Raw genomic sequence first — 27,991 nt, 5'->3', positions numbered from 1 at the left:
GAGTCTCCGTGTCCAGAGATCGGGTCGTCGGGGCCCCTGCCTTCGACTGCTGCCAGATCCACTGTGCACCAGCCCCTTATGGATCCTCTTGCAGGTGGTGGGCCCATGGGAGCCAACTGGTCTCTTGATAATTTATTACCTGGTGGTATTCAAAAACTATTTGATGAAAGGGAAGGGGGATACAATCTAAGGGGTCAGTTAAATTATAAAATTCATGCTATACGTACAACCAAAAAAAGATTCTGTATTTCGATAAGTGGAGTAAAACTATGGAATAATTTAGGTATGGACATAAAAAGCAGTAAGAATATTGATGAGTTTAAACACAGATATAAAGGTATGTGTCAATCAAGATATATGCAAGAACAGGACAGGCTTAATGATTAATCTGATGGGAATGTGGATGTAGAATATGTATCCATGTAGTAATACTGCTTGCAAACCAATGATGATAAGATGATGTTAGGGGGTAGGACTAGATAAGTCTAACTTCTTCCTACTCCATTCAAGCATGTACTAGGTATAAGTAAATTGAAAATATTTTTGTGGACATGTCTGGAATTATGTGTGATGACATACTGACTGTTGTTACATGTTTGAAAGAATAAATAAATAAAATCAAATCAAATAATCACAAAGAATCCAGTCAAACCTCTATAACCTCACGTTAGCTTGCTAACGCTATTACAAGAGAAGCAGACATCATCTTTGGTAATGACAGAATAAAAAGGCAACACGTGTCATCTCCAGTTTAGGGGAATGTACATTCTTTATTTCCAAACGTAAAACATGACTCTCAGCAGCAACATGGCACAGTCATAACGGACCTACACTATCTTGTCTTTTTGCATCTTCGATCTGAATCGAACCTGCCTCCAGGGTGATGTTCAGGGGTTCAGTTAAACCATTAAAGATATAAGGAGCACCAGAAAAATGTCATGTGCTGCTTTTTACTTGTGTTGAAAATGACGAGTCACATGCATGATTATCAAACTTGTACAACAGCAACTTTCAGAAAACAAGGCCGTAACTGACTTAGCAGGTAGGGTAATGTATGCATGTTTTGTTGGCAGCTGTTGTCTAGTACCATTTTTAATATATTTATGTACAAGTCACATGACAAGTTACTGTATTATCACTGAAGCCACAATACCGCATGCTTTGCCTTAAGTATGTATCATGGTTTTATTGGGTTTGACAGCAGTTTGTAAAACCACTACTAGTTTTAATTGCATTGAGAATGGTGACGGGGCCTTAAAAAGAGCTGAACAAGGAGAATGTGGGTGTCCAGGTCTGGTGTTACAACACACAGTAGCTTTACTGGACAACTGAATTGTACCTGTTAAAAAGCTATCCAGAATGGCACTAATGTCACATGGTTAGCTATAGCAGAGGACAGAAATATAGAATATTTCCCAGTAACACACCCTTCCTTGTCCCTCTTTTCTTGTATAAGAATTTCTTAACCTGATGAATTTGTACAATAGAACAATTTCCATGCAACCACTTCAACCAGTCTTAAGGTACTGTTTCTTTCATTTTCTATTATATATAAGTTACATACACTCTTTGATATGAAAAATTCATACATGTGCACACACAGTGTTTAAGACACTCAGATGCATTAGGAAACAAACTATGTATATTTTTTTCCAAAAAGAGCTGTGTTGTAATACACATCCATAATGACTATACTGACCTTGTTATTGCCATTTGTGTCTAGAAAGGACATCTGCAGTTAACCAGACATACCTGACTGTAGCACTCTGTATTTCCAACTACTCTGGCTTTTCTGATTTCCAGTAATGCAGGCTTTGCCATTGATACAATTTAGGGTTTCCTGCAGACATAGGGCTGCCAAACATTCAGAAAAGTATTCGAGTTTCTTAGAGCGATATGATCTCTATATTTTGGGTTTTCCTCTAATGGCTGGAACATTTGAACCCATTGAACACACCCTTGGCAAGTGTCCTGTCACATCAAATCAAAGACATCAGCTGATAAAAGAGTAAACTAAGAGGAGCAACAGTGGTATTGCAGACCCAGAGGTGTGGGTTTCAGTGAACAGAACTCTACTATAAACAAACAAGCAGGCATTCCTAAAATGAACATAAGGTGCATTCAGACAGACTCCAGCATGCTCGTGCTCACAGCAACATCATGCATATATTTAATGAGCTACCTGATTCAGACAACCAGAGTCCTCAGCAACATACAGGAGTGGGAAGGGTGTTGACATTCAGCAGAGCTTCTAGGAGATTCACCTCAGATTTGTATGTGCATTAACATGATTTTGGTATGAAAATCATGATGCCAAAGTCAGAGTGACATGAGCCAGCACAGACACAAAACTCATGTTGAGATTTGAACTTAACTGACAGTTATATTTTTATTTCTATCATAAGATTAGCACACAGAAATATTCTTGTTTTGAAACAACCCATAAAGAAAATAAATAAAGTTAGCGTGTGTGCAAAGGATTGTGTAGTCTCTGTCCTGTATATGTTCTAGGGCTTCTTGATAAAGTGTATTGTGTGTGGCATGTAGAAACACACACATGCACTCATACAATATCCCCTTCTGTGGTGGCACACAGCTGAATGTCCTCCGTGGGGAGCCTTATTTTCTGAAAGAGAAAATGTATGAGAGCAAAATATTTCCAACCAGTGTGAGACTGAGACAAATAACCAGTAATAACTAGTGTGCATCATTACCTCTGTGAGGTTATGGATGTGGCGGGCAGCGACTTGTGTGCGTCTGTGCAAGCTGGCCGGTGCGGGCCCTGTGGCGCTGCAGGCTCTCAAGAATGCTCTTGGCCAACAGTCTGACGTCTCTGTGGGTCTGTGGGTGTTTGTGAATGTGCTCCAGCTGCTGCAGGCCACCTTCCTCCAGCAACATGCTGCAGTATCGAGCAGCTGTAACACAAAGGGTAATAAAATATCCAATCTGTGAGCAGTTTGGAACAGTGAGGCTGTGACTGGCTAAACACCAGTCTTGTATGTGCACATACACTTGCCAGCCACTTTATTAGGTACACCTGTACAATAGTATGCAATTCAATGCCTTTACGCCTTAACATCCATGTTTATGAAGCTCAAAATGTTTGCATTTTTTGGTCAAACTGTCATGAATGTATAAATTCAGTTCTATGTTTATTATTGAAGTCATAGTTAAAGGTGGTGGTGTACTGGACTACATTATATTCAGAGATGCTCCTAATATTCTGACCCTCATATTTATGTAGCTGGGGAGAACAAAAATATAGACTGTACGTGTGCATCACCATTCTTGCTGCAGACATGTTGCATGGCCCATGCTGCCCACAGCTGGACACCAGGGGTGTGAAAGCACTCCAACAGGGGAAAGAAGGGGTTAAATGACCTACATAATGAGAAAATATAACTGTCACACTTTATGCAAAGATTTTGACAATTTGACTGTAAATAGGATTTATTCACACAAACATGCTGTACAGTGTCAAGCTCCGGGTACAGAAGTATAAAGAACATTTCAGACTTGTATTTTAAAGGTGCCTGTTTACATTTAATGCTTTGAATCAATCTCTCAGAGATACTATAAGACTGTTATTCTGTCTCTTGAACCATCAGGTGTTCATTTCTGTATTCCACCTGTGACAGTAAAGAAAGGTTTAGGCTCTAACATTTATTATGTCAAGTCTATAAACTGGTCTCATAGTTTCAAAAACAACAACAACAAAAAAAAAAACTCTGAATACACTTTAAGCAACCTGTGTACCAACAAGGTATAGATCTGTATTCTTTGTCATATTGTAATTCTTAAAAATGTACTTGCTTGATATACTGTAAGTAATCTTAATTTTTGTCACTGGTGAATAAACAATCATTCAACTACTAAAGTACAAGTCATAAAATCCATTAGCTGTGGCCCTACCTGTTATAATGAAAGTGTTTTGCTGCTTTATTATTACAATAGATTGGACTAAGCGGTTTAGAAAATGGATGGATGGATGGATTATTACAGTAGCGATGCTGTATCATACCTGTAGGCCACCATTTCACACTCTGGTGGAGGCCACTTCATAATGACAGTGTGCTAGAAAGACACATAAATGTATGATATGCAAACCAACTTTTTGAAATAACTGTGTACAGTATTTGCGTTTATGAGGCATGAGTAGTTTTGCTCATTCCTACCAGTTGCTCCAGCAGTGAGGACCGAAGATTGGGGTTGAGCGTCCAGGCCTCCTCTCCTCGTGACGTCAGGTGTGCAAGGATGCCTGCAGCAAAGTAGCTTACTTCTACCTCTGGACTGTGCAGCAGAGTCCTGATGTGGTCCAAAAAGCCCTGCACCATCAGTTCTCCATGTAGCTCCCCGACCTCTGCTATGTTGTTCTGCACAACAAAATGGGAAAAGGGAATAATGATGTCCTATTGATATGAATTTATTCAACTCTCACTTTTTCTAAAAGGTAAAAAAAGAGAGCAGAAAACTCACCAGCAGACCGAGAACCTTCTGCTGAATAGAAGATTCAGTGGGGAAGGACTGGCAAAGGGGGTTGTAGGAGCGGGGGAGGTACAGAGACAAAACAAGAGTGAGTCATCCTGCCCCACAGGCATACTTATACAGAGCAACAAGTGTGACGATCAACCAGAATGGTAATCTGCTCTAGCCCATTTCTGTTTATTTACACATATGTATTGACATTTCTGTATACCTCCAGAACTTTGATGAACAGGTCCAGGCCCTGGTTCTCAATAAAACGGCGACAGGTTGCCGGTGATTCATCAGTGAGGTTCCAGAGTGCACTGAGTGTAAATTTCAGGGTGGCATCCACCATGCCCCGAGTTGCCTTCTGACGCACAATGTGGAGCAGTTGCTACAGGGCAGAAAGAGCATACATGCCTTGAAAATGTGCCTTTTTTGATAACTTTGTAAAAGCTGAGATTGAAATCTTACTTTCACTATGGACAGCTCTGCTCCCAGCTGGGCTGTCTGCTCTGTGGACAACTGGAAAAAGCAAAGAAAACCTGTACAAATGTGCAAAGAATGCATTAGTAATAGTACCTGTGGCAGTAATACAGCATAGTACATACCTTAGCGGCCAGTATGGAAATAATTGCAACAGCCATCCTCTGCATGTTCTGGTCTTCATGGTTGCAGAGCCACTGCATCACTAGCTTGGCAGCTTCAAATCTTGCAAATGGGAACAGGATACAAAATGTCTCAAACTATTTGTTTCCAAAACAGTGTAGCCTGTCAGTTATTTTACTTCCTGGTTTTGTGTGTTGCACATTTACACTTTTATACAGTATACATGTAGTCCTTTTAAAATAAGTCTGTAACCATTTCAAATGCAAATAACTACACAAAATTATATTACTATTGTAAAAATATATTTTTTACCTGTTGAATGGAACCTCCTGCAAAATGCGATCACTGCACAGAGACAGCAGGCAGTTCTTCTGCAGCTGTTGGCAGATACAGCAAAATGGAATAACAACAACTGATAATTGTGTTTTGTTATACAAGCCAAGTAAAATGCGCATACAGAAATATTTTCTCATTGTCTGAGTTGGAGACCTTGTATGACAAAGAAAAAAAAATCTTGTTCTCACTTCATCATGTATGTAATGCTGTTAAGGTTAACATTAAAGAGCCCATGGCATGCTTTTCCTTCTTTTAGACATATCTATAATGATACAACGGTGAATTATCATATTAGATGTGACATAAAGCAAAAAAAATTTGCTGTAGTATGTTCTAGTACTTCTATTGCAGAAGCAACTGAGTTTATTCATGTCTCACAAACTCTCGCTTGTGAGACTTTTTCTTTCTATGAATGGTCATAATCTCCAGGCGGTTGTGCGTTCATGAGAGGCTGCCTTACATCCACCAGTGCCATTGTAAAAGCTGGATTTTTTTGACTGTGCCTGGTTTTGTGGATATATTTTACCTTCTGCTGCCTGCACTGTGACCAGAGGATATTGAGAAACATATAGGGCCTGAGGTTACTGCATGTTCAGGAATGTTTTTGTATAGGGACCTGCTGTTTTACCTGACTGAGTCTAACCTACAAGCAGCCGGCCTGTGAAACCCCTGCAGCGGGGAATGATCAGCTCATCAACTCTGGATTCCCCCGGAGCACAGTACCTGTTTGTTTTGACTGCTTGAGGCCAATGTATCTGCTGCATGTGATGTGTTGCTGGTTAACAAGCAGATTAACGACCCATGATGTTATTGTCAGTGCTAAAATACCTATTGGAATTAATTTCACTACTTTGGGACTATATGTGGTCATACGGGGGAAGAGGCAGTGACCACCGGTTGGATTTACCGACCTTGGAGCTACTTGAAAGGGAGTGATGTTTCCACTACTTGGTGGGACTTAATGGCAAGTTACAAACAAAAAAACAAACAAACAATCAAAAAAAAAACCCGCATTGCATGTCTGTTAATGTGTTGTTTCTGTAACGTTAGAGATAATTGTTGTAAGGCTGGAGAAGTTACTATGTCTGCATTATGCCGGTTAAAATATGGGGTTTCTCAATTACCTGCTTTGTTCAGCGTGTTACACATCTCTTTTCATCGGTACATATACCGATGTTTACCTATCTATGGAGGAGAAATTCAAATTAATGAATGCAGCTACATTTCGTTGTGCTGTTCACTTTCAACAACACTGGCAACAGGAATTATGTGAGTTCAGGAACTATCCTCTCATTTTAAAGAAGAGGCTCTCTGGTTTTATCATTTTTAAATAATTACAATTTGGAGTTATGATGGGTGCAAAGCTAATCTACAGTAGAGGTACCCAAGATTAAACACTAAATGGCTGGAAATGAGCATGCCATGGGCACTTTAAGTGTGCTGTCCTCCTTATTCAGTCGCATTCACTTTACTTTTAGAGAATGTTTAAAAACAGCAAATATAAAGTACTGTAATTATGCATATTCCATATAACTGTATGTGGCACTTTCAACAAAAACTAATAAAGAACATCCTGCATTTGGTGTCAATGAAGGTCACACAGAGTTTTGTATTTAGAAGTGGGTAACAGTAGTTTTGCATTGGGCTACATTTTAGCTTTGTTATTCTGAACACTTCATCTCCATTCATGGTACAATAATCAAAAAAGGGAACCCGTTTTTTTTTGTTGTAGTGGGATGTTTCCCACCACATAAGAATTTTCAAGTTGTTGCAATTCACACAGATTGCGTACATATCTTCCTCTCTGATATTTCCCAACTAACAGCATGTCCCACCACAACCTGAGGACCGGTCTCTAACACACTCGTTGTTGTTATCACAAACTGTTTATCATGACTGATATGGCATGAAAGACGTATGCCACCAGCAGGCATGAAGCTACCTGTTGGTGGTTGGGGAACGTCCTCATCGCCTCCAGTAAGAGCTGAGTGACGGTACTCAACAGTCGGACTGGTATTCCTACTGCCAGGTCCTGCTTGGTCAGGTTGAACACACAGGCACTGGCTGCCAGCTGAACATTCAGAGTGGCAGGGTGATTCTTCATACCCAAAACTACCAGCTAGGGAAAACCCAAGAGAATAAGTAATCAATTTTATGTTAAATGAACCCATTGAGGAACCTACTGTATAGTGTGCAGATTTGGAGTAGTAATACTCTGCAACAGCTGTCTAAGAGGAGGAAATGTGGCTGGCAGACACTCCGTCACTTACAGTTTCAGATAAATACAATATGTGGTTCAGATATTATATTATTAATGTTGTTTAAGCATTATAATTCTTTATTTCATAACCTTCTGCTTCGACACAGAACAAAAGAACAGCCTTAAGTGAATGAGAAATAGAACATAATGTCCAAGTAAAATAATGTGGGTTTACCTTAAGGATATCAGGCCGTGGTTTTTCCATGACATGGGTCAGGCTGAACAGATGAAACAGAGCTTCTCTCACAAAACCTTCCCTTTCACTGTAACGACGTAGTGCCTCACAGATCTGGGTCTCATTGGCTTCTCCCGTTACCTGTTCACACAGTTTGAAAACAGTTTAGCAAACTTATATTTCTACACAGATACTGATGTTAATGTACACATCTATGCCTACCTTAAGATTTCCCTCTCCAGAGAGGAAGTCAGAAAAACCAGCATCTGTGGCCAGAAGTCCCACAAAAGTCATCCCTGGTCTCTCCTCAACAAAAGCCTTAACGGCTGCATCTGTAACCTGCAACATGCACACATGTTCCAACTTGTCTTTAGGGCCTTATGCTGTCTTTACATCTAACAGAAATGTTCACAGATGCCTCAACAGCACACCTGTTTCCTCCCCGACACATCCAGGGAAACAAGAGTGGGCAGGATCCCCGGCTGTCCAAGCAGCTGACGAGCCACGTCAGAGGTAAACTGTTTATCATCACTGATGTCTAGGTGCTGCATAGGCATAATTTCACACACACACACACACACACACACACACGTAAACAAGTGCAGCTTATGTAATCACAATAACAGTGTTCTTCTTATAGCATAATAAACTAACTGGAACAGGTTTAACACTCCTCCGCTCCTTCAGACAACACCAAACTCAGCTCCACCCTTCCACACTAACCTGCAAAACATCCAACTGGCCGATGACTCCCAGCAGTTGAGTAGTGCTCATCTCGAGCCTCTTCAGCTGGTGCAGTGTTAGAGAGCGCAGCCGCTCCTTCAGGCCCAGCAATGGACTGAGGTTAGTGACTGAGGTGTTGGAGAGATCAAGACTTTCCAGCCGAGGAAGGGAACACACGTCGACTAACCCAGAGTCATAGAAGTCTACATTAGCTAGGGAGAGGGAGCGGAGCCCCTGGAGGGAGCTGAAACGATACCGGATTGGTTCCTCCAGAGAGGACATGGTCAGACCTGTTAAGACAAGTCGCTGGAGAGACTCCTGCAGGATGTTTAATAAAACAACAACAATTTTTTTAATATCAAGAGAAAAAAGGGTGGCTCCCAAACACTGTGAAATAATCTCACATTACCTGACAATATTTATTGGTGGCCAGTCCCTGGAGAATATCAGGAATAGTGAGGTCCGCATTGACACTGGCAGCATCCAGCTTCAACAGTCTGTGAGGACAGAGGGCTTTCTGGAAAGCCTCTGCAGAGATACGTGCTGTACGGATGCAGGCACGTCTCAGCCGTAGATATTCACAATTCCGAAATACACCCGCTGTGCTGTCATTCAACAGACCTGGTGTGGAAAAATTTCATGTTAAGGTTTATCTTTGGGTTCATGTACAACTGAACAGGCCTGAGTTTGCACAATACTGACTCTGCTTATGTATAACTGGGTTTTGGTTTGGGTAACATCATACTATGGGATTAAGTTGTTCAAATATTTTGCCTTTTTTTCTTTTTCCTGAAAGACTACAAAAGCCACCAAGTTAGTAACCAGGTGTATGGAAGTGATGATTACTTGGGTTGGTATTTGGCAGTTCATTAGGTGACTTGACTGTGTAAAAAAGCATCAATGGTGCAGGTTTACCTTCAGCGGCCATCTTGGCCAACAGCTGGTCTGCTAACTCCTGTGGGAAGAGCACAGCCTCTCTGAAGCACAGGGAGCCATCAGGGCGTTTCACACAAAAACACTCCAGGTTTTGACTCACATAGGTCAGGCACAAGTCTGTCAGAGCTGCCGGAGATGCCTCATCCTGAAGACAAAATATATATATATTTGCTAGTGTAGATGCATTTAATGTAATTTGTTGAGAGACTGCAGGTAATTTTCATGTAATAACCCGACCACATAAAGATAAGTCACACAAATCACCTAAAGGTCAAACCGATACTTACCATGTTTAGGAAGCTACAGGCCATGGCCACGGTTAGGAACACTCTAATTTTTAGCTTATGCAACAGAGACCGGTGTCTTTTTCACCAAGAGAACATGCAGCTTAGTTCGCTGGCCGTCGAGCGACTTCGTTTTCACTGCTCCCGTTCGCAGTATTCACCTGTAGTAGAGTCTGGCGGTGGTGTGCTAACGTATTTAACTGTACAGGAACCTGAAGGACAGGGCGACGACAGGACTGACCAACGTTAGCGGCGGACCAGCTAGCTAGCTAGCTCCCTTGTTGTCGTGTCCGTTGAGGAAAACTGGTCTCCTTGCAAAAAATGCCGACAGCTATCTGCTGTGGAAGAATTCATGTTTGAAAGGTATCGACTAATGACTATAGCGACCGAAGCTATGAATTAAGGAACTAGTTGGTGAATACAGTTTCCACAACGGGTAGGCAGGGCTATTTTTGACTAGACAGAGTAAACAAAGGTCACAACACTGGAAGTACATTAGAGAAGGGGCTGGACTACGGAAGCTTGTGAGGAAAGCAGGAAGTCACTTATCTGGTCACACACATCATGACCATGATCTTTTATTTTTCAAAGGAGGACTGTCATATGAGTTATTATTGTACGCCATAATAACAACGTTGTGGTCTCTGGTAATTACATCCACTGAAATCTTTAATCCAAGTTATCGCTTTTCTATATTGCCCATCTACTCATTCACCAAGGTCACAAGTACAGTGGATGTAGTGGGAGCTAAGGCTTTAGCGTGCAGTCTCGGTCAAGTTGTAATATGGCTGGACTAATAAACTTTAAAGATGAAGCGGAAGTGAAGCAGTATTTGGACAATTTGGAAGTGGAATACAGCTTCCAGTGCCACAGCGAGAAGGATCCTGAAGGTAACGCACCTGCACAGCTCACAGATCCATGGTGCTGAATGTCGGCACAAGATGGTGACTTTGTGACATTATGTATTAGTTACCTTTGCCCCTTCATTTATCCTTTTGACATGTCTTTCTTAGGGTGCCAGCGACTCGCAGACTTCTTGGAAGGGATAAAAAAAAACTATGAATCTGCAGCACAAGTGCTCAAACACAACTGTGAAACAAATGGACATGGAGAGAGTTGCTATAAACTGGGGGTTTACCATATCACAGGAAAAGGTGAAACAGCAGCATAGCTTATTGCTTTATCTTTTAACTTCTCTTGTGTTTGTGGCAAAATTCTAAAAGTTCACAATTTTAAAAAGTTAATAACACAAGTTGAAACAATATAAAATGTGGGTGTGATACTTGAGAGGAATGGGAGTTACAGGGTCTTTGCTTACGGAATCAAGCAGACAGCAACATTGGGGCAACAGCCTGTGCTTTTGTAAATTGTGATGGGCAGTTTGCTTATTTTTTTTTAGCATGCAGCCTATAAGCCTTTAATGAAAAAAGAAGAATATTTTTTACATGCGAGTACAATAATAGTTAAATTCAATTCAATTAGTAATTTAAAATGTGGTACTTGGGTACATCTTAGTGCACTTTTACTTACATAACATCTTGAATGCGGCACTAAACAAGGGCTGGATTTAAATGCTTTTACATTACTTCTCTGTATAAGATGCATAAAGACCTCTGTCATTTTGCCTAAATGATCCCACCAGGTGGAGTGACTCCTTGTCTAAAAGCAGCCTACTCCTGCTTTATGCGCGCCTGCAGTGCTGGAGGAAAGAAGTCTATAGATGCCTGCCATAATGCTGGTCTATTAGCCTGTGATGGACGAGCTATGGACGGAGGACCTGACCTCACGGCAGCTCAGCAGTACTATGAGAAGGCTTGCTCAGGTGGTTTTGCTCCTTCCTGCTTCAACCTCAGTGGTTTGTTCATTGAGAGCAGTTCCAAAGGGCTGCCACCAAATATGACTCTAGCTCTGAAGTATGCAAACAGAGCTTGTGAGCTGGGACATGTGTATGGCTGCGCCAATGCAAGCCGCATGTATAGACTCGGGGACGGTACAGAGAAGGACGAGAAGAAAGCAGAAGAGCTGAAGAATCGAGCAAAGGAGCTGTACAGTTTAGAGAAGGAAAGGAAATTTGGGGAATGAATGTGACACATTTGTTAAATGATCATTGTTTTTGTTTGAATGTGTCAGCCAAATGTTTACAAATATACATGTAAAAACAATAAAAAATATTGATTCACTATAGTATTTGGTTGTTAATTATGCTTTTGTTTACGATTTGTTGAATAGAAAATGTTAGCACAAGCTTAAAGGTTAATGTTTAGTTTGAACTCATGCAATCATCAGATTATCATGTACATAATTTTTTATTCAGTATTGGTGTACATCATCCTTTGTGTATGCTATAGTGCAGGGTATACCACTGGATATAGCTCTGGAGTACTCCACTGTAATAGATTAAATATAATGTAATTAAATCTGGCAAAACCCATTGTAGTTAATTCACTGTATAAACATAATTTTTGTATACAGTCTATGTTAATAAGCGGGACATTGTCATAGATCCCACTGTACATAATACTGGATAATTGCAGGAGGCCAGGCACCGTGGTGGTTGGACCACAAGAGGGAGTCGGAACCAAAGGCATGAAATGTGCGCCCTTTTTTAAACCTCAGGGCGCTTTTACTGCAGTCACTGACAGCCGGGGGTATGGTAGTCCCATATGTCAAGATTTTAACCGTCACGATACTGATGAACTGTGTAACATGTAGACATGGACAAAGGCTTTCTGAATATAAAGACCTAAGATAAGCTGGTTGATGCGTGGACTGGTCCGTCGGTAGCTCCGCCTGTTAGTCGTGCGTCTCCTTAGTTCTCATTCAAAACAGAGCACAGCTGTTGTGAGGCGTACCGTCGTGTCCTGAGCGTTAGCTTGAAGCTCTTAGCTGTCTGTTGCTTTCTGATGTACCCACTGGAATATCAGAAAGAGAAGGAAGAAAACGGCACACTTCGGTGAGTTACAGGACACTATGAGGCAACGTTTGTTGTCGTTAGCGACTTAATTTAGAAAATCCCCCTCCAGCCGTCGAGATAGCTAGCCAGTGTAACATTAAGCCCCACGAAGGCTTCGGGTGTGTTTGTTTTAATATGTAGGATTCTCCCTTATCAACATAAATCGGCATCCACCCAGATGAGGGGACAGAGAGATATGGGAGAAATGATTAGCTGAACACAGAGACTAGTCCAGGTTTGTGTAATGCATGTTTGTATGGTGTGGCTGGGCGCAGTGGCTTATATAGGCATTATTTCTCCCTCTGCTCACGTGAAGGTCGCCTCACCACACACCAAAGAATTTATCATGCTAGTAATAAATCATGCGCTCATTTACCAAGCTAACGAATCAAGCTAGCAAGAGTTGGAACATGCTAATATGGAAATGTTTGAGACAAGAGTGTAGAGATTCAGCGACCTATCATTTTACAAGTCCTCAGGTTTTAGTGTGTTTGCTTCTGTTTGCTTATGTTTCGGGAGACGAGGGACTTTATTTCGACCACTTGGTACTGTTGGCTCCCCAAAAGCTTTTTTAGCAGCCATATCCACTCTGTTCTGGATAGCTCATTGGTGGTGAGCCCCCTGCACAGTTGCCTTCCGGGGAGTGCTTTGGGTGTGGCGTGGGTTCATCCACGAACAATACTCTGCGTACGGCGATAGCTATCTTGTCTTAGCCATAGCATATCTCGGTTATAAAACAGGAACAAAAGATGAGCCGTGAGGATATTCAGGGTCTGGTAAAGGGCTGATCTGCAGTTTTTGACCCGCATGGCCTGAAATTATTTAAATGAGGGTAGCTTTCAGACGTTCCTCCCATGTTCAGCCGGAAGGGGTTTCCTAAAGATTTAAACCTTTTTATTACCAACACTCAGCAAGCTGTTCTCCCGTGTTCTTAATAACTGTTTCCCATCATTAATGTAGTCTAATTTGTTGATCAATAATGTCAGTTAAAATGAAGCAATATTATGCAGAACTAACAACCATCCATCTTTGGACAGTCTCCTAGCTGTTTTGTCAGCTAGGAGCTGATGAAGCTCATGAAGGTATGTTTGCCCTATTGTGGCAAAATCATTTGTGACATGACAGCTGCATGTTAGTTCATGAATTCAGAAATAATACAGATGTGTAAATCACTGGAAGGACAAGAGTGGGCCAGCTAGTTTGAAGCTGAATTCACAGAGCCCTGTGTGATGTTGCTGTAGCTTGTCCAACTCACCCAATTTTAGAGGGCTCAAAGGAATGTTCCATATCTATATCCAGTAAGGATGTGTGGTGCTGCTGTTCCCAACACTTAACATATGACCCAGAAGTCATTGGTTCACACTCGTGACTTGCATGCCTTTACAGTGCTCTGGTTGTGTTGTGTTATGCAGAAAAGACTGAGTGTCATTTGTCATCAGCAGTCTTTTAACAGATACAGAATGCATTTATTCATCAATGTTGATAATAGCTGTCATACCAGATCTAAATGCATTGTTTGATGGAGTGTTTATTTCTGACCAGAAGAGGAGATGGGACTTAATTCTTTCCAAATGCCAGAGGTCCTCAGTCCTCCATATGTCAGAGAAGGAATTACTTTTTCATTTGTACTTCATCAGATTCAGGATAAACAGAGGAAAAAGCCATGAATTGTTATACTTTCTCAGGGAAAGGTTTAGCCTGCAGGACAGTGTTCAATGGGTGTAAAGTATACATCTGAAATATCTACCCAAGTAGCTTTGAATCCAGTAAAATATGGTAGATTCAGTTCTTTATTCACTGTGGAGGTTTGAACTGTTGGCCTTAAGCAGCAAAAGTTCTGTATATTTACAAGTGCTGCACTAAATTATCAAAATGTATTTTTGGCTTCATCCTGTTCTTCATCCTTTTTCCTGACTGTAAACACAAATGTCACGTTACATATCTGCCTGCCAACTGAAACACTGAGTGCCTGGAGGTTTTGCTGAAGCTCACTTGGTTTGAGTTTTTACTTTTAATTGTCCTCACAGACATAATCATCTATTGCAAGGATATAAGCTAACAGTTCTTAATTAAAATGGTAGTCGTGTTATATTTCATAAATGCAGTTCCAGTTTTCCATCTTTGAGATTTCATCTGCTTGAATAAGAGTCTCAGTGTCACTTGAGCACCAGTGATGTTTTAGAAACTGTCCCTTGGTGGCTCTACAAACCACCTTCTGGGCCGGGCTAATCCTAAAAATGCCTCATGTACATGGGCCCATCTGTTTAGCGCTGTGGTGCAGCTGCTCTGTCTAAGGCCTGCAAATGTGATTAGTTAGAGATTACATCTGTGTATGTGTTTGTGAGAAATGAACCCCCCCACCAGCATCCGAGCCGTGTGTTTACAAGAGAGAGGGATAAGACATTCTAGGGCTTTTGCATCATCATGTTCAACCCCTGGTTTCTCTGTTCTGCATTATATCATGGTTTCTGTACAGTTTTGGCTTGCATCAAGCCTTTTCTGTGTGACCTCCAAGCAGTGCTGTTGCTCAGTTGCCAGGGTAACTTTATGCATGTGTCTGGCATATCCTTTCAGTGCAGATGGAAGTGCGAAGTCACATGGTGTCACACTCTTCCTCTGCCTTTATCACCCCAGCTCTGTCATTACAAGAACCAACACAGAGCTACTTGTCCGTGTTCTTTTTCTGTTCTTGTTTTTATGTTGACTTCACAAACCCTTCCAACTTCCCTGTTTCTTCTAGGAGAAATATGAAAGGTCCTTGCATTTGACAAGTTGTTTTGGATCACTGATAATAATGTTTTATGATGGTGTGTTTGATAGAGACTTTTTATATACCGTATGAAGTGTTTCTGATGTTGCTGGCAGTTTGCTGAAGCAGGTGTTATGAGCTTGGCTAGCACTTGACAAGTTGACTGTGCATGACTGTATGTGTGAGGAGATGAAAGACAGACAGAATGTGTGCTTTAGCTTTCACTTCAGAAATCTCAGAGGCAGGCTGTGTCGATTTCACTGCATAGACTGAGCATTGCGCCTTTGTTGCTGTACACTGAACAGCATTTGAGGAAGTACCGCAAAACAGCCCCTTATTGTTATGAGTGTATTTGCCATATGGGTCCTGCTGTGTTGTAATCACAGCTCTTGTTTAAGGGAAGTAGAGGCCATGAAGCACTGCTGACACAAACAGAGTTTGAGTCTGTACCCAGAGGATCACTTTTGACTGATTGCTGAATCTCTCTCTGTCACAGAGACATGGTCTGCTAAACACACGCCACAATAGGCTGAGCGACAGCAGGAGGCCTGGAGCTTTGAGAAGATTTTAGTCTGAATTTAACTACTGGGAGTGGCTCACACGTGAAGGCTACACAGTGAGAGGCCTGCGACTCAACTTACCCCCTCTCCTCTTTAATTCCCAGCGTCTCCTTTGTGTTACTTTGCTCTCATTTTCTTTTTCACAATGTGTTCTTGTTATGAGTGGGATCTGATGCTGTTTTAGTCTTGTCATGTTTGTCTGTTCAAGTAATCTAAGGCAGTATCTATCATGATGCACCAACATATTACATTAACCATCCCTGAAGCCCTTGCTTCCTTTCTTTTTCTCATCTCATGGTGTCTTTTGTGGATATAGGTGACTTGTAAACGCTTCACGGTTGTGGGGAACTGTACTGAACCATAACTGATTTAAAGTGGCAAATCTTTTCTGACCTTACCAGTTATTATTGCTCTCTCACTATGGCTGCCATCCACACTGCAGAATAACTTTAAAAATTCATGTTGGTCCTTAATGTTGAACATGCTGCTGGAAACAGGATTTGACAGAGCACCAGTGCTTGGACTGCATTCATATTGAACTGTCACATTTCATTCTCTGAGGTTTGCATTGAGCATTAGATAGACTAGTCAGAATTTAAGGAACACACAGGGCTTCCCTGCCTGATACATGGTCAGGCTTCTGTGACTGTGTAGTATTGAAGTATCAAGCTAAAGTTCTTGTTGATGTAGCCTTCTTCATATGCATAATATTGCTTCATTATATTTTAGTTATCTTCTGTCAGTTGCAGTCCATCAAGTAGGACCAGGATCTATTCAATGAGGATTATAAATGCAGAGTGCCTGTCTACCAGTGGCAGTAAAACCTGTTGAATAAATCAGTATCTCCAAGCACACAGGCGTCTACTGTTTCATAGAAGCTTTCATTACTTAAGTTATATGCATGTGTAACTCTTTGCCTCATAAAGTCTTGTCCCTGGAATCCACCATATGTTCCCTCTGCCTGTAAACAGATCTTATCAAAATGGAAAGATGGCTATGTGTACTGAGTAGTATGTTTGGCTATTTGTTATGGTAGTAAGATACAGTGGTAATCTCTCAACTAAGTGGCTGTACTTGAATTCCTGCTTGTCTACTGCTTGGATGGCTCCCTTTTCATCTGTACATTTACTTTTTTTAAAATCCACAAACCCCAATTCCAATGAAGTTGGGACATTGTGTAAAACGTAAATAAAAACAGAATACCATGACTTGCAAATTTTTTTTGACCCATATTTAATTGAATACACCACAAAGACAAGATATTTAATGGACGTCGTGTCCTATGGGCTAAAGAGGAAAAGGACCATCCAGATTGTTATCAGCACAAAGTTCAAAAGCCAGCATCTATGATGGTATGGGGGTGTGTTAGTGCCCATGGGTAACTTGCACATCTGTGAAGGCACCATTGCTGCTGAAAAGTACATCCAGGTTTTGGAGCAAAATATGCTGCCACCCAAGTGACATCTTTTTCAGGGACATGGCTGCTTATTTCAGCAAGACAATGCAAAGCCACATTCACAACAGCGTAGCTTTGTAAAAAATGAGTGAATATTTACAAAAAAACAAAGTTTATCAGTTTGACCAAGAAATATCTTGTGTTTGTGGTGTCCAGACGTTATAAAGCGCAAAATACGACTGCGCAGACCCCAGAATGTCATTGTATTCTGTTTTTATTTACATTTTACAAAAGGTCCCAACTTCATTGAGATTGGGGTTTGTATGTATTTCAAAGTCAACATTACCTCAGGTCACCCAGGGGTTGGTGTGTCAAAGGTGAGTTGTAGTAAAAAGCATGCAATGCTGTGCCCGCTGAAGGCTGATATGACATTTTGAGTTTAGTCCTGTATATGGAGTATTCTTTCCAGTAGAATGTCCCTCTGGGGAGCATGCAAACTACTGTGCAGAGCAACAACAGTGTCCTTGTGTCAAGATAGTTTTTGATTTATATATTAGGCTGTATCTTGGTCACAAGCAAATGAACATCAATCTGACTTTAAGTGATGAGGTTGACAAAAATGCCTAGGTGGACTTTGATTAGGGAAGGAAAGCCCTGGTTTTCACTTGTTATAAACAAGATAGAAAAATATTGGCAAACACCTGATTGTGCAGGACACTTGTTAGACTGCATCATTTTACTTGGGTATACCACAAACATTTCCAATCCAACTCAGTCCTGTGGCTTGGATAAACAGGTTGCATATACTCACATTCAGCAGCATTTAAAGTTGTATGATTGCTGGTCTTAATCCAGCAGCAACCTTCAAGGTTGAGAAATGAAGCTAATGCAAAAGTGTTAAAACCTGCAGTTCCTCAAATGGCCACTTAAGGCTCACTTCAAACAGGAGTCAATTCCCATAGATTCCCATGTTATAATGCCCAGTTTTACAGCAGAAATAACCGTGTTTACAGCCTGGAACCAAAAATTTTTTTGGTCTCTATAGCTAAGTTCCCCTTCCATGACAACTATATCTGGGGGGTGATTTTATTTTATTTTTTTAATATGTAACTTGCCCATTGAATTGTCTTTAGACTAAAAGATGTGCATAATTAAAGGCATGACCTTACAAACAAAACAAACAAACCAGAGCATCAAAATCAGTGTTGCTGCCAATCATTGACCCATCTCAGGGCCTAGTATTAATATTATTAATATTATTAATAATAATAATAAACAAATACTGGTTAAAATGTATTTTTTCAAAAATATCTTAGTTAAAAAATGAGTGGGGGAGCTGAATCAAGTAAGAGACTGAAAACATTCCATGCGGAATGGGAGGAGGACTAATTTTTTTTTGCGACGTTATTTTCAAAATGCCTTTGCTTGATCTGTCAATCTACCATCACTATTCCGAAGAACGGAAATGTGGAGTGGCACTTTGACTGTTCATAAAAACTACGACACTCATTCATACGTGTGTGTGTGTGTGTGTGTGTGTGTGTGTGTGTAGTATTTTTAATGTAGGTCGATCATTTTGACTTGGTCATTTGAAAAGTACCTCACAAGGCGAAAAAGTGTGGGCACCCTGGTCTAAATACAGTGTGCTGTTTAGAGTGAAAAGGGTATTGTGGTATTGTTCAGATACAGAACCAGGCTGTACCCCCACCCCCCTGGCACAAATGTACATAAACAGACAGATGCCACACCCTTCCACTTCCCTTGCATATTGTCCCGATCCACTGGGCTGAATCTATGCTGGAGACAAGCCTTTTGATGTCTTATAACACAGTCTCATCTGTCGGTCTCAGCTCCTGAGTGTTTTGGCTTGGACTCTAAACTAAGAGCTGAGCCTCGCTTATGTCATGGAAACTCATGAACTTGGTTGTGAATCCTGCCAAAGACAATAGATCAGATGGAGACAAACATGATTCTATGTTTCTCCTCCTCTTGTCTTCTTTTACTCCCAGCATTTTTTTTTGTCCTGTCTTAACATCAGACAAGGAACTATAGTGTTCCTTGCTCCCCACCTGTCCCACTCTTCACTGTGCAGGGAAACATGTTTCTATACTGTGCATATGATTATATTTCTTTTCACTCGCTCTTTAAAGTGCCTTTAGGTTTTGTGCTGTTTTTCCCCTTTATATCTCACTTGTGTTGTTTGACATTCAGGGTGGACGGCGAAGTAAGAATTTTATTGTGCAGGGAAACACGTTTCCATACTGTGCATATGACAATAAACATTTTGAATCTTTGTCTTCCTTTTTTACTATCCAGCACCTCTTTCATGAGTGAATGGAGATGATTCACTTCTTAAGCAGATGTCTTTCTGTGTCGTCTGAAAGACCTTGTGTAGATTTGTGTGCAACTGAGACACCTTGTTTCCTGTTTTCCTTTGGATTCCCACAGGATGGATCTCGATATGCAGACAGAGATTTGCACTTGCATGCCTGTGCTTTACAACTGTCAAACTGGATGTATATTATTTTGTTGTCACAATATTTTATTTCAACTTTAATGTCGTGCTTTTATGTGAAATATGCTAAAATGTATGAAAAATTGGTACGAGTACCTTTTTAACACCATGACGGCATTACATTCCCACAATATGGCATTTAGCAACTTTTATGAAATTTCAGCTTTTGTGAATTTGTTTCCTCTGACCACACATAACGTGGATTTTGTTTTCGTTTCATGCAGTAGTAACAAGACTTAGACAATATTTGCAGTGCTTGTGTATATTTCAGGTATTTGGCAGTGTTTGTTTTCTGTAAAAACAAACGGAAGGACAGTCAGACATGAGACTTGATTCTGCATCAACCATGGACAGTCTGTGTAGAACATCAGCAACTGACAAAATGACAAGTACATAGAAAGATATGCTTGACAGGCCAATGTTTGAGGTTGCTTTGTATGTCAAAGGATAACCTCAGTGTTTATCCGGGTTCCTTTTGTCTCATAGTTATAATCTTATAAAGCTGGGAGGGTAGGAAGGATTTGGGAAGAGAAGAGGGAGGGTGACATTGCTGCTGGAAACAATGTCTTTCCTATTTTTAGTCAATAGAAGATGTTTAGTAGCACACGCATCCCGTCTGTACTCGTCCTCTAAGGAGAACAGAGGCTCCCTCTCGTAGTGTCTGTGTAAGTTAGGCACATTGTGTGTGTGTGTGTGTGTGTGTGTGTGTACAGACAGCATAGCCCCTGGCCATGCTGCTTTGTGGGAGAGGGAGATCAGAAAAGAGTGTGAGGGGCTCACTCAGGGAGATAGGGGCTGACAGAGAGGGGGTGGGGAGCAGTGCAGGCGTAGAGGAGATACAGCTGTTCTCCAGTCTCAGCTGTTGCTCCTCTTCCATTCGATGCAGGGTCGGTTTCCCTTGCTCTTTCTCAGACACACAGCCCAACTGGCAGAAGCACACAGTGTAACAGCGTCTTGCACTGTGAGAGTTCAATGAAAGAATCAGTCCTTCATAGGTGCTATCAGATGGGAACAGCAAGTACTCTCCATATTGGTATATTAATGCAGGCAGTCATAGCAGGATTAGGCCAAACCTCTGTTTTCATCACATTTTGTTGTTGCTCATTTACATTTTTTTTTTTGTCTGGTTGCTTTTTCTGCTTCTATAGTTTTATCTCTGCCGTGAATTTCAACTGGTCCAGGTTTGTGTTTTTGTTTTGTCTTAAATCTCACTTGATTCTTCTCTTGACCTCTGAGTGAGTGGGTGTCACATTATGGGTGTGTGTGTATGTGCTTGTATAGTCAGCAATGTGAGGACGTTTTAGCCAGTCCTCTCAACTTCAAACGGCTGCTTGAAGTTTTAGACTTGGTCTTAGAGTTCAGGTTTAGGTTAGTGTTAGACATGTAGTTGTGATGGGATGCATATTATTGTTGGCATACAGTGAGAACTCATGAGTAACAGTGTGCCATTGGGATGATGTATTTTTTTTTGCCAACCCAAAAGTTAGCATCACCCTGGTTTCCTCACCAAAAGGCCAATGGGATTTTTCCATGGGCTTTCGGATTACTACAGAAAATAAAGCTCTGTCACAGTTTGAATATCTTGCTGAACAAGTATCAAAGATGAACATCACTTTTATGATTTTTGAAGCCCAAACATGAGCACCAAAAGTAAAAAGCTATTGTTAGGCTATAAACCAAATACACCATGGTTCCATGACACACTTGCCTCTTATACACAATCCTTATCCACAATCTTAGCGTGACCTGATCTAACTAGTGATCATGGCTGTGTCCTTTAGAATAGTATGCAAGTGCATGAGTTCAAACATTATGAGACTGTAAAGGCAGACTAGTGAGTATATTAGTCTTTATGTTTGGCAGGATCAAGTCTAATGTCCCAGAGAATCTCTGTGGTCTCATTTAGCCAGTTGTTAGCAACAACCTTTTACCAAAGTATTTTATTTCATAGAAAAAACCTAAAAATGTACTGACCCTGTGTTAACCACAGACCTCATTTCAGGCACATAACCAAAAACCCATTGTCTTCTGGGCTAGGGAACCAGAAGTGCAAAAATGCTAACTTAGTTCTGGGTTTTAGGACTCACTACTACTGCATTCTATGCTGTGCTCAGAACTTAAGACTTAAACATGCAAACACCACACACAGAACATACTATCTAAACTGCTACACTAATTAACTCTTAAAAGAATTTGAGATCCAAGATTCCTAAACAAATCTACATAAACATCTAGAATCTATTACCAATCTGAACCACAAGTCACTACGTACTGAAACACGTAGGAAGTTGTCTGTTTGTTTTGTAATTCATTTGTCATTGTGTGGAAGGTTGCTATGGGAGAATGTTGATGAGTAAGAGGCTGCTGAACTGAATGTTGATGGGAATTGATTTGACACCAAATCCACAAGGAATGATTACACACAGGTGCACAAAATAATTAATGAAAGCAGCTCATGTGCCGGTTGTGATGGTTCTTTGGGCCGTGAATGTTAAACTTGTATTTTAAATTTGTGACTGACGTTATAAAGAATATCTAACCCCCACATAATTCACGCCCTGTTTTGGGGACAGTAACTTTGGCTCCAATTTGTGTTTCTGTACCAAACACACTGATGGCACACTTGTTCTTCCTCTTGTCTCTCAGTAACACTCTGTTAAAATTTTTAATTGGCCATTTTATCAGACCCTGGAGAAAGGGCAGTGCCATGTTAGAGGAAGTTGCACATGTAACAATGTGTGTGTGTGTGTGTGTGTGTGTGTGAGAGCATTGGCTTAATTTGTATGGGAGGCCTATTATCTTAATCTTGCTCAGTTAAGCAGGTTCAAAGTGAGCTGAATTTTGGATCAAAACTAATCTTACAGCTAAATACTCAAAGTTAAATTCAGCACTAACAACACAGGGCTGAGTTCAAACACTCTCCCTCTTTGTCTTCCTCAAAATGTGGTACTGCAGATCACTTATTTACTCACAGGCTATAAGACTTAAAATAGCATGTTTGCTTGTTTGATTTTGGTAGTGGTTGGTGTACTGTACTTTTAGATGAAGTATCAGTGCAGAGTGGGACACAATAAAAGAGAACAGAATAATTTGATGGAGGAGGATGAGCTCATTGTTACAGAGAGAGGAGATGGCCTATAGATGTGTGGGAGAGGGAAGATTTAAGAGATTGTACTCTTAAGAACAACTCATTCTACCTCATAAAAGTACCTCTTAAAATATTGGTCACCACCAAGTTTAACCTTTATTTAGCCCCAAAATATTCAGTATTGTATGAATAAATCTAAAAAATATAATCACTATTGTTTCATAAACAAAACAGTTTTTCTGTGTTTGGATGCCCCGAGGTTGTCATTTCTAGAAAGAAGTTACTGTTAGTGCTGGGTATTGAACTTCGATACCTTTTATGACCTTGTACAAATTACTTCAATACTATTGAGTATCAAAAAATGCTGAAAAGCATTTTCATTTATTGATAATGTTAACAGAACTTAAAGTTGTGGTAAATAGATTTACTATATTGAAAAAAGTATAATTTAGGAACCAGTATTGTAGTCAAGGTACAGTAGGTCTGGTGCTGTGTGATTGTATACATGCGCATGACAGCAGCGCCGCTAAAAGAATCCAACTGGAAAGGTGGCAGTATTCCCTAGCACTGGGTGCCAGGTGGGCCCTCTCAGTGATGAACTGCAAATACATGACATGCCGCAACCTGACAAACTGTACAATTATGTGAAAGCAAACACCCACAGTACTAATACAATAATAACTAGGATTCGGTATCGTTCCAAAATTTTCAATACAGATACTATATCATGATGCAGTAAATAATCTGGATATTCACTTAAACATTGTTCAGAGATGTATCTGTTTTTGGCTCATCTTGTGAAATACATAGTGAGCTTAATCACAACTTAAAGTAGTAATACACAAAGAAATAATAAAATGATTACTACCTCAGTATAATGTATAGCAACATCTCCACTATTTGACCAACCTATTTTCTCTAGTGTGTCATCATATTGCCCAGTCCAACAATGATGTAAAAGCAGCTTATTGCTACATAGATGGTTGTTATTCTCAGTGGGGTCAGAACTACAGGTGACACTTTTCTCAATATAATTACTTGATGATGATGTTGGGTGCTGTCAGGTTAATTGCTTCTATGACTGTACACACAATCAGACAAAGTTTTGTCCATAACATTGTGCTAGTTTCTTCTATCTGACATGCTGAGTCCGTTATAGCCTAATAGTGTTTGCTCTGCTGTGGGTTTGACTTGTGCCAATCCTTAGAGACTCATAGAGGAAGACATAGAGATCCTATCGTTTCCTCTGACCATTACTGCTCTGACTGACTGCTCTGTTGCTCTGTATTGTTAGCCTGCCCTTTCCTCGTTAATAGTCCATGCAGGGAATTACCACAGACATCAGTATTGCTGTCACATCTGCACTTCCTCTCCTTTCTCTTGCTCCCTCTCCTTTCCCCTTTCCCCCTCTACTCATCTGTCACCACACTCAGGTTGCCCAGGCTTCAGCAGCAGACTGGAACTTGGGCTCAGCTGCCTGCCTGCTCCCATTTGGGCTACAAATCAGACTGAAGTGACACACAAACTGTAGGCCAATGCACGACTCGCACGTGACGGCTTCTCTGGGGCCCTGCCACATGCCACCACTCAGGAGCTTGGCACCGCAGCCTCTCTCTGGTTCATTTGATGAATAACCAGATAAAACTATTAAGACCAGTTGGGCTCTTGTATTGGCTTTTGGTGGGAGTAGTTTGTTTAGTATTCATTTTGATTGCTGCTTTGGCTTGTGCTAGGCTACAGGAAAGCGTTGACTGTGTCTGTGAGACTTCTACAAACCCCAATTCCAATGAAGTTGGGACATTGTGTAAAACGTAAATTAAAAACAACACAATGACTTGCAAATACTTTTTGACCCATATTTAATTGAATACACCACAAAGACAAGATATTTAATGTTCAAACTGACAAACTTTACTGTTTTTTTGCAAATATTCACTCAGAGTTTGATGCCTGCAACACGTTCTAAAATGCAGAACAACATGTTCACGGCGCTCACCTATTTCCAATAAACTTCAATAAAATCAGGTGATTGTTTGTTTTGTGTTTGTTGTTGTTGTTGAGCATTCCTCAGCTTTCCCAGTCTTTTGTTGCCCCTGTCCCGGCTGTTTTGGAACATATCCTAAGTTACATAATTGTCTGCATACTTTTCTGTGCTACAGCCTTTGCTTTTTAAGACCCACTGTGCTCTTGGGTGCTTGTTTCACCACTAGATCAAATGCTTGTTTTCAGCCACAGACAGGCCTAAATATTCATGAACTGATGGCTCAGTATGTTGGAAGGTGGAGCACAATTGGTTCAGTGCCAGGGTGGAGAGGCCCTGTCTGATTTATTTATTCAAACAAAAAAAAAAGCTTTTACTATGAAGTATTATGACACCATTAAACTTTATCTTTATCTTTTGCATCATGTTATGATTAATCAGATGTATGCAGACTTCTTGTCTTGAAGAATGAGTGTTTTCAGGTTGTACACATTTTTTCTTCACTTTCTGTTGTCTATGTTAATGGAGCCTCATTTGCTAAGCAAACCATGCGATTCCTCAAACATAAAGCTTTTCAGAGTGTGAGAATTAAGAAATACCCTGTTCTAGCAAGGGCAGTTGGACAGCCTTGGGAAGAATCTGGTATTTTAAATGGAGTACAAGGCATTATTTACAAATGTTAAGTATTTGTGCACAGAGTTGTGGCAGTTTTTGCTTTCTGTCTTCCCTGCAGTTATACTCATGCAACATTCTCTTCTCCACCCCTACTGGTCCAGACTACCATGAAGCTGCTTCTGTCCACTCACTGACCTTCAGAAGGATCTAGACATCAGTGACAATCAGTCAATCAAATTTTATTTGTATAGCACCAAATCGCAAACAAAAGTCATCTCAGGACACTTTACAAAGGAAGGTCTAAACCTTACTGTTATCAGTATTATTACAGAGTGAAAATCCAACAGATCCCCCCCCTGAGCAAACACTTGGTGACAGTGGGGAGGAAAAACTCCCTTTAACAGAAGAAACCTTCGACAGACCCCGGCTCTTGGTGGGTAGCCTTCTGCCTCGACCGGTTGGGGTGAGTGGATAGAGGAGAGACAAAAGAAGAAAAGCAACAAGACGCAACAAACAAACACTGGTCAGGTTGATGTGGCTGGTGACTGCTCATTGGAGATGTAGAGCTCCAGAGCGAGATCTCCAGAGCGAGAGCTCCAGAGCGAGAGCTCCAGAGCGAGAGCTCCAGAGCGAGAGAGAGCGAGAGAGCGAGAGAGCGAGAGAGCGAGAGAGCGAGAGAGCGAGAGAGAAGGTTAGTGATGTGTAATGGTGGCATATAGAAGCATAGAGGAGAGGAGAGGGGAGGAGAGAAACTCGGAGCATCATGGGGCCCCCCAGCAGCTTAGGCCTGTAGCAGCATAACTAAGGGAGGGCTCAGGGTCACCTGATCCAGCCCTAACTATAAGCTTTATCAAAAAGGAACGTCTCAAGTCTAGTCTTAAAGGTAGAGAGGGTGTCCGCCTCCCGAACTGAGACTGGGAGTTGGTTCCATAGGAGAGGAGCTTGATAGTTAAAGGCTCTGCCTCCCATTCTGCTTCTGTGGACTCTAGGAACCACAAGTAAACCTGCACTCTGAGAGTGAAGTGCTCTGTTAGGATGATAAGGCTCTACGAGGTCTTTAAGATATGATGGAGCCTTGTCATTAAGGGCTTTGTATGTTAGGAGAAGGATTTTAAATTCTATTCTGACTTTTACAGGGAGCCAGTGGAGAGAAGCTAATATGGGAGAGATATGATCTCTCTTGCTAGTTCCTGTCAGTACTCTGGCTGCAGCATTTTGGATTAACTGGAGGCTTTTTAGGGAATTATTGGGACATCCTGATAGTAAAGAGTTACAGTAGTCCAGCCTGGAAGTAATAAATGCATGGACCAGTTTTTCAGCATCACTTCGAGACAGGATGCCCAGAAGGCAGTTCTTGAGACTTGGTTTATGTGTGATTTAAAGGACATAATCTGGTCAAAAATGACTCCAAGGTTCCTCACAGTAGTACTGGAGGCGAGAGCTATGTCATCTAACGTAACTATATGATTACACAGCAGATCTCTAAGGTTTTCAGGCCCAATGACTTCAGTTTTGTTAGAGTTTAGAAGTAAGAAGTTACAGGCCATCCAGGCCTTTTTGTCTTTAAGACCAGCTGATCTGATTCATTTGGCTTCATAGATAAATATAACTGAGCATCATCTGCATAGCAATGGAAATTTATGCTGTGCTTCCTGATAATATTGCCTAAAGGAAGCATGTATAAAGTGAAGAGAACTGGATCTAACACAGAGCCCTGTGGAACGCCATGACTAACTTCAGTTTGTGTGGAAGATTAATCATTAACATGCACAAATTGAAATCTTTCTGATAAATAAGATTTGAACCAACTTAGTATGTCATTTTCGGCTTTTCCCATTTAGGGGTCGTGTAAGGAGAGTTCTTTTATTTGAGAAGAGAAGACTAGTAAACGGATATTCCCCAGTGTGAAATTTATTATGCATTAACGTATCAAAATAAGCATGTGCACATGGATCTTCACTGTTTAGGAAAAACAGAAAAGACTGTCCTCAACTTGTCGGTATACAATATTTGTATGAAAAGGTACTACTATCTAATTGGTCAACAACTATTGGGGAGAAGCCGTGGTTTAGACTTAACTCTCCCGTTATTGGTCTGTCTGTCCTCCAATTGTCCTTTCTGCTCCAATGGTCGTGGACAGTGCCCTAAAAAGGGAGGAATACCTATACTGTCTTAATTTCTACCCAGACACTCATTCTCTCCTCTTCCTGGCTTCAGATCTAATCTTTGATTACTAACCATAGTGTCCCAGTGAACCCTAATTCCCCTGGGCTCATCTGCCAGGTGGTGATAGTAAAGTAACTGTGAACCCTCTTTCCCAAAGCTGTAAATCTAATGAGATTCAGTG

General features: G+C 40.9%; 3 protein-coding genes across 12 annotated transcripts in view; 2 read left to right on the top strand and 1 right to left on the bottom strand.

The window, feature by feature from the left end:
• Positions 1-745: 745 nt before the first annotated feature.
• On the bottom strand, positions 746-10,281 carry zyg11 (zyg-11 family member, cell cycle regulator). Of its 2 annotated transcripts, none has more exons than XM_020625324.1 (18): positions 9,791-10,281; positions 9,483-9,648; positions 8,977-9,188; positions 8,568-8,885; positions 8,276-8,389; positions 8,067-8,183; positions 7,845-7,985; positions 7,352-7,528; positions 5,386-5,450; positions 5,076-5,175; positions 4,939-4,989; positions 4,697-4,858; positions 4,477-4,524; positions 4,176-4,373; positions 4,022-4,074; positions 3,273-3,381; positions 2,715-2,915; positions 746-2,626 (listed from the first exon to the last, which is right to left on the bottom strand). In XM_020625324.1, the coding sequence occupies exons 1-18, from the start codon at positions 9,812-9,814 to the stop codon at positions 2,564-2,566; spliced, it is 2,319 nt and encodes a 772-aa protein (XP_020480980.1). In that variant the 5' UTR covers positions 9,815-10,281; the 3' UTR covers positions 746-2,563. The 2 variants fall into 2 exon arrangements, with proteins under 2 accessions (XP_020480980.1, XP_020480981.1); XM_020625325.1 differs by having other exon boundaries at positions 3,284-3,381; positions 9,791-10,278.
• Positions 10,282-10,298: 17 nt separating this feature from the next.
• On the top strand, positions 10,299-11,934 carry coa7 (cytochrome c oxidase assembly factor 7). The gene is made up of 3 exons (XM_020625326.1): positions 10,299-10,677; positions 10,801-10,941; positions 11,430-11,934. The coding sequence occupies exons 1-3, from the start codon at positions 10,572-10,574 to the stop codon at positions 11,867-11,869; spliced, it is 687 nt and encodes a 228-aa protein (XP_020480982.1). The 5' UTR covers positions 10,299-10,571; the 3' UTR covers positions 11,870-11,934.
• A 460-nt stretch (positions 11,935-12,394) lies between these two features.
• Positions 12,395-27,991, top strand: part of ralgps2 (Ral GEF with PH domain and SH3 binding motif 2) — a 79,354-nt gene continuing 63,757 nt past the window's right edge. For 2 of the 9 annotated variants that reach the window (XM_020625313.1, XM_020625312.1), the window contains exon 1: positions 12,397-12,740. The gene's annotated coding sequence lies outside the window, so the exon portion shown is untranslated. The other 7 variants (XM_020625316.1, XM_020625314.1, XM_020625315.1 and 4 more) reach the window with 6 other exon arrangements.

The sequence above is a fragment of the Monopterus albus genome, unplaced genomic scaffold, assembly GCF_001952655.1.
Source record: "Monopterus albus unplaced genomic scaffold, M_albus_1.0 scaffold352.1, whole genome shotgun sequence".
NCBI lineage: Eukaryota > Metazoa > Chordata > Actinopteri > Synbranchiformes > Synbranchidae > Monopterus > Monopterus albus.
This window is presented reverse-complemented; position numbering and strand designations above follow the sequence as displayed.